Source organism: Chaetura pelagica, unplaced genomic scaffold (assembly GCF_000747805.2).
Source record: "Chaetura pelagica isolate M959 unplaced genomic scaffold, ChaPel_1.0 scaffold83, whole genome shotgun sequence".
NCBI lineage: Eukaryota > Metazoa > Chordata > Aves > Apodiformes > Apodidae > Chaetura > Chaetura pelagica.
The window spans coordinates 4,033,162-4,040,596 of record NW_009952893.1 but is presented as its reverse complement, the minus strand read 5'-3'; the positions used below and the strand labels follow the sequence as shown (position 1 = coordinate 4,040,596).

The window sequence follows — 7,435 nt, the reverse complement described above, 5'->3', positions numbered from 1 at the left end:
AGTCTGTGGAAGTGCTGCATGACAGAGAAGTGTCCAAGAGCTCTGCACCCAGCTCTGCTTCACCCATTGGGAAGACAAGCTGTGGGGGAGCCATCCATTCCTGAGCAGGGCTGGTCAACAGCAGTGATCTGTGTTGCAGAGGCAAAAATAATGGCAGCAGGGATAATATGGAATCTTTGCAAAAGAGGGAGCTGTGAAAGGCATAAGAAATACATGCAGGACACTCTTCGCATGTAGTCTTTTCTCACTTTTGTGTAATTTGTGTAATTATGTTATACATAAACATTTATCTCATTTTTTGTCAGATTCTTACAAAAACCCATGCTCCCTTGCTGTTCAACAATGCCACGTTGATTTCAGCTTAATTGAAAATTAGGGCTAGTAAACTCAAGCACTTAAGGTTCTGGCTAATTCAGGGCATTGTTAGCATAATTAACAGACATCAAGGCATATGACCTTGTTTCACATGACTGAAGTTTATGTAATGCAGTCTGGAAAGTAGATAGAAGAAAAAATTAAGTAATTTTTCTCAATTCATGCAAAATAACTGACTAGTTATCACATGTAAAAAGCATGTCTTAGGTCACTTACCAAGCAAGTAATTTATTTTAATAGAATTGGCTTCTCTTTGGTTTTTTAGTGCTTACTACTTCATTTATTTATCCTATCGAGCTTCTGGTTTACTTTAGTCAGGTTCACAAAGACTTCTAAATTGCAGTATATTTGGGTTGGAATACTAAGATAATTTTTTAGAAACACTATTCCAGTTAAAAAACCTCACAACTATTCCTGTTTACAAAAAGGCAGAATATTTATTTATTATTTATGTTCATTTTGGGAAGATTATTCCTTGTATGAGTATTTGAATAGATAGAGAAAATACAGCCAGAAATACCTGTAAAAATCTGTACTTCCTATGTCTTAATTTATTCAACCTCTGCCCAGTATTGATTATGACAAGAGGATATCACAAAAGATTAATTCATTCGCTTCAGAACTGAGTCAGGAACAAGAGGAAAATTATCGATTTTCTCAAACAGATTATGACAGGAAGTCAAAATGGTGACAAATTGCTGTCTGTAGATGTAGTTAGGGCAGTTGGACTAGACGTTTCCGATAAAAACTGGAGCACACTGGTCAAATACCAATTCTTAAGTGGCCATCGTTAATTGGTAAGAATGTTACTGCCAGCACTCCAGCTGCCTACCAAGGCACTTGCCCTTCCCCCTCGCCTCCCCCCGCCATGGAATATAATTTGCTCGTCAGTATTTTGCAGCAGACCTCAAAGTGATAGCATGACATGATCATTTATCAAACGGAGACTGCCCAGAAGAGTGTCTGGTCCCTTTAGTATAGCTTATTGAAAGGCTGGGAAGTGAAAGCACTTTATTACAGACAGGAAGGCAATGAACAACCAGAGCGTATCGAAAGGGTAATCATATTTCAGCACAGGATTAGTGTGCTCTTAGATAAACATACACTGGAGTAAGCATGTTCTGGGTCATTTATCAAGTAAGTAATAGCTAACAAAAATCTACAGGACTCTTTGTATACATTCATCAAAGTTAAACTGTATACATTTTATTTCAGTAACAGACAACTTCGTGTTGCAAAACTATTACTTGAAAAAAAATATTTCTAGTGAAATCTAGAACACATTGCAGATTTCACTGAGAATGCCTGAATGTTCAGGGAAGAATTAATAAATAAATACACATGCTAAATGATATTTCTTTTTTAATAAGCCTAGCCTAAAATACTTTTCCCCTAAATTGTTGTATTTGTGATTAAATGTTAGCACCTAAACTGTGGGAACAATTATATTGCTATTCTGATGCAGGCTGATAAAGCTTTGCTGTGTAACATTGTGAGATTTATCAACATTTCTCCATGTGGACTGGTCCTCAGAGTTTCTTGCATTGTTTTATATGCCTCGCTCTTCACAGAACCAGACTTTTGCTCTCTGTTTTTCTAAAAAGATGTTATCACTGGATAACAAATTCTATCACCATCATCATAGACAGCTGAAAAATTATATGGTTTGGAGGGTGAGCCTGTGCTGCCACTTCCTCTTCCCTGTGATTTTTCTAAACGTGTATTTTATAACACATAGAATACTCCCAGGAGGATTTTCTACCAAGGGAGTAGAGCCTGCAAAACCAGAATTCTCCCTGCTTGTGTTACCCAGGTGATTTTCTAAATCTGATGGACCCCAGTGATGGCCACATTGCTGAATACTCCGTTATTGGTATCAAGCTACAAAATTTTGCAGACTTTGCAGTTTAGAATCTGTCACATCATGAGTAGTAAAGTTTTTCCAAATTATTACAACTAGAGAACATAAATTCTCTCTCTTGTATGCATACAGTTTGTTTTGAATCCCCACCTTAAGCTTTCCACACATATAAGGAAACCTATAAAGAAGGACAGTTAAGTGAAATTTTGGAAAGGAAATATTTCAGAATGTAGGGTATTTGAGCAGAAAGGACCAATCTGTTAAGCTTTGCATCCTTTTAACTTGAATTTATTGTATTTAAAAGACAGAATAAATTTTACCTAGGTCATACTGCCCTTGGGTAATCAGACAGAACCCCAGATGGAGAAAGGTATATTTAAAAAAATTAACTAGTTGGGCCAATACTATAACTGACCACCCACACTTCTGTAGGGGGCAGATTGCTGTTTCTCCTACAAAATGCAGTTTTTCATATACATAAAGAGGGAGGCAGTCTACTGCAGTTTGAATGATTTTTAGCTTCCGTTATTCTGTTCTTTCTCTGTAAAGTATTTATCCTTCAACTTTTTTTTTTAAATCAGACACAGGTACTCTGAGGGCTTTGTGAGACCATGGGGATGCATTTACAGACATTGCATATCGTGCTAATTCTTTGGCTGGTAATGCCTCAGCTTTGAGTGGGATTGTAGTGGTAATTTTCCATAGCTAACATTACTGTTTCCTTAAAAATCCAGAGTTTTCCAACTGCATCACCATTTATTCTGTGCAATTATGATATATTCAGGGAATGCTAAGTGTCACTCTGTATTAATAATCACACTGAAGTTATTTCTGTGTGCAGGATTTGGGCCTGGCCAAACAAATCATGTTGCTATGGAATTTTACTCTGGAGAGGAAAACATAATCACAGTATTCTGTTCTTGTATCAACTGCAGGATTTAGAGGTTGCATTAACCAAATGGACAAAACTACGCAGAATGGATCTTACAGGAAACCCCATCTGCCACAAACCCAAGTACAGGGACAGGATTGTAGTGCAGTCACAAACTTTAGGTAAAAAATTAAACAAATAGCCAGCCTAAAAACCCATCCCTAGCCCTCACTGTTTCAGAAAATAACGGATATATTAATCGTCCTTGAATTTCACTATGTATGTAAACAAAAGTACTGTTGTATTTATGTCAAATGATTAATTTTAAATTTGTGCACAGGTAATTTAGCTAAAACTGCTTACGTAATCAGCTGCACAAACTCTGTTGCTCAGCTTTTGCTATTAGTAGTATTAACCATTAGTTTTAGTAATCGAGTAGTGAGGTTGTTGTAAGACAAAAGGCTTTTCTGAGTTCATATTCCAGATGTTGTGAAACTGATTTTGAGAGATTAGTTTAGCCTACTCCTGTATTGGCCTGTACTAGTTGCTTAGGTGTTATAGGTGTACAGTTACAGCTGTACAGTTCATACCTTACCCTGCTTCAATTTATCATATAGCAGAACATAAAACCAGCTTACACTTGTGTTATTAATGTATTTGTTAACTTATAGGGGATGCAGTTTACATTATTATTTGGGGATAATTTTGGCATAATAGGGAGCAATTTAGTCTTCCTTGTGCAACTATTCAATAATAATAATATAATTATTATTTCTTAATAATTATATTAAGAAATAATTTTTTTAGAAAGTCTACTTATTTTTAACTTTCTTAGATAAAGGTGGTATTATCTTAAAAGTTGTCATTAAAAAAATTGTTTTTCTCTTTTCTGAGAACAAAATATTGGCCATTAAGAGAAACAAAAATCCTACTAGCACAATAAAAATAAAAGGGTCTTAGGACACTTCTAATGCAACCTCAATTTGTGGCCAAATGAGGTTTTTAATTTGGTCTGACTGAAAAATGCAGATGCAACAAAGTCAACGTAGAGGATAAGCTTTATGGCATCAAAGTGAGTGAAGTTAATCTTGCAGAGGCAGATCTGTCTGCTTGTCTTCACGATCAGCATGATTCCTTTGTTGCTAAGCCATGCAGCATTCTCTCCTATTAATTTCTGCATCCAGATATATCCTGTGTAAAGAGAATTACTTTATCTTCAGAACTTTCTGCAAGGTGTTGCATGTTAACTAAATGTGAAAATATAGACAAATATTTCCCTTGAAAGTTGCAAAAATACTAGATGCTTTATTTTGTAATTGTGTCAACTCACTTTTGCAGCTAATTAGAATATGAATATCAAGGTGTATTGGGTTTTTTTTTTGCCAAAAGACTGACAAGAGAAAAAAGATTTGAAGTAAGGAAATACAGAGCAGTACACAGTACATACAGCTTTTTACAGCTTTTTACTTTGGATTATCACAGAAAATGTTCTCTTCTCTTTGACAGAATCCCTCGATGGGAAAGAAATTAAAGAAATGGAAAGACAATTCCTAGTGAATTGGAAAGCCTCCAAAGCTGCCAGGAAAAAAAACAAAGAAAGAATGACAAATGATCATGCAGTCTATCTACATTTTTGTAAGCAAGCTAATTAATTTCTTCATGATTATTTGAAATATTATAGAAATTATAAAATAACAGCTAGCAGTAAATATGAGGAATGAGATTTGTACTGGTGGTGAGACCGAAGCACAAGAGCAGAAATTTGACTTCTCCAATATGTAATTTAGTTTTAGTACTAATTCATGTGGTGTTTTTTTTCCTTCCATCCCAATCTCCTAAAATTATTACAAGCAGTAGCTAGTATATTTTGAATGTTTGTAAATATTCATTATTACTTTCCATATATTAAAAAAGAAAAAGTGTTTTGCATTCTAGAATATTTATGTATTAAATACATCAAACTTTAAAAATGTATTTATTAATACTTATTCAATCTGTGCCAGTCCTTTTGAAGGCCTTAGAAGGAGAAAAAAAAAGTCTTGGAGGAGAAAAAGCCTCCAACCTAAAAGAAAAACCTACAGGCTCTTGAAGAGTGAAAACAAAATTAGTTTTGAAACTCAAGCAAAACCTGAAATAGACTATGAAATATATTTTTAATGGTTGTGTAAGAATTGTTGTTGCTATAGATTGAACTGCAGATTAAAATATAAATGCCTTAAGAGTATGTCTTGCCACCTTGCAGGATTTAGAAACAGACATTAGACTTCCAGTTACTCAAAATGGTTTGAATGACTGTATTTATAAAGTTGGTGGCAGTTGTAACAATTGTTTTGAGAAGACAAACTGTAATATGTAACTTAAGGGACAGAGCATGTTCTTCATAGCCATCCTATCTCAAATTATTAATTAATGAAACCTCCTGAAGATCAGTTCTTTTTGAAGACATGTACTGGAAAGGACCCAGCCTGCCAGCCTCGGTCCTGAGAAAGTTGAGTCTGCCCGGTAGTTGGAAGCCATATGTGAATGGTAATGGCTCTGAAAGTATTATTCTGACTTCTGAATAACCACTGATATAAGGAGGTGCTGTGTCCCTTCAAATAACTCTACCTGAATGGGAATACATGCTTTAATATTCACCTTCATCAGTGTTTGAAGCACTTTCCATAATTTCATATTAAGTTCTCCATTCTCAAGATCTTTAAGATCCCTTCCAACTCAAACCAGTCTGTGTTATAATTCTAGTAAATTAGCAGCATTTTACCCTAAGGCTTATTACACTGTCTTCTACAGCAAGATATATCAATCTTACTGAATATTAAAGTATATATGGTTTGATTCGGCATGATTAGTTAATAATAAATTAATTCTTTTTTCTTCTGTTTTCTGCAGCTGACTTAGAAACACCCTATTCTATTCCTCCCTTTCACTGCAGTCACTCTGTGAAAGAAGAGCCAGAACCTTTAGTTTTGTCTGAGATGCACAAAATTATAAGAAAACCTCTGCCAAGAATCCTGGAAAAAAAAATAAGCCAGATGAAAACAGGTATGTACCTCAGACATCTTCCTCTTAGTTCTCTTGGTTATAGCTTGTATAGCTCTTACTGAATCAGCTGGAAAACAAGTACATGAAGAAATAATTTAATCTTAAGACAGTTTTAGGTTTTTTAACCGAGTTATGTTTATTGTCGGTATTTCTTGGAACAACAGGATAATACAATTCAGTTTCTGGTTATAAATCAGTAGAGTAACTAATAGTAGTAACTTCACTGCAGTGTTACTAGCACATGCATTTGATTGTCATCCTCCACAAAGATAAAACAATACTGAAGTCAATTCTTGGAAGTGCAGTTGCTGTCAGCATCATTGCTGAAGGCTGGTCCTGTGCACACAGTGATGTGCAGAAGGAGAATCATCGTTCTAGCTTACTTCTAATAGACATGTTCCAGTGTATTACATACTTGAGTAACATTTTTCTGACCACATGCTCTGTGTTCTGTCAACACCTCCCAGAAAGTTGTTTTCTTCAGTGTAAGAACTTCTGTTCTCTCCTTTTAAATTAAACATTCTGACTCTGCTATGTTAAAAAGCTGTCCAATTGTTGAGCTTCTTTGCCTGACAAAAATTTTGCCAGTATTAAGAAGCTGAAGTACACTTCTGGCCCTGTTAAAATCCTTTATGACCCTAGAAAGGCAAAGATTGCACTTTCCATACTTGGCTGGATCAAAATGTCTGTATTTGTATTAACTTATATTTTCAAATTAAACTATTTGAATTTTTAAAGTTTTTTCTTTACTAGGAGTCTAGAACATTTTACTCTAATTCTCATAAAGGTTACAATAAATGACATTCAGATGACATGCATTTAATTATTTCAAAAGCCTTATAAGTCAGGCTTTTATCATAGGTGCTGAAGGTTGCTATATGTAACAATTTCATGTGTAATCACTGATCTTGAGAAGTATTCTAATCTTACTAGTGGAATTCCATGGAAACCAAAGAGTCTTGGGAATTAGTGAAAGGGCTGTGATTTCTTTACAATTTTTTTTGGGGGAAAAAAAACAACTAAAAATACAGAAATATTAATTCTTAAAGTATATGCAGATAAGAAGTAATGACAAATCACAGTATTTCCTTGCCAGATCTGGTAACTAGGGATATACATAAATGTGCCCACATGTAAAGCGACAGAATTTTGTCCAACTGACAAATACCTGCATTGTTTAATTGAAATTCAGTATCAAACCAAATAAATTAGTTAATTTTAAGAAATTTTAATCCTACTGTCAGGGTTAGTCAAATAAATTACTCCAGCAGATGTTTCCTCTTTCC

General features: G+C 34.7%; 1 protein-coding gene across 1 annotated transcript in view; it reads left to right on the top strand.

Moving 5' to 3' along the window:
* The window catches only part of PPP1R42 (protein phosphatase 1, regulatory subunit 42), a 14,683-nt gene extending 7,773 nt beyond the window's left edge, over positions 1-6,910 (top strand). The window contains exons 5-8 of the mRNA XM_009995594.1: positions 3,172-3,289; positions 4,614-4,742; positions 5,997-6,149; positions 6,903-6,910. Coding sequence (XP_009993896.1) covers positions 3,172-3,289; positions 4,614-4,742; positions 5,997-6,149; positions 6,903-6,910 — 408 coding nt within the window. The remainder of the gene's footprint in view (positions 1-3,171; positions 3,290-4,613; positions 4,743-5,996; positions 6,150-6,902) is intronic.
* The last annotated feature ends 525 nt before the right edge of the window (positions 6,911-7,435 follow it).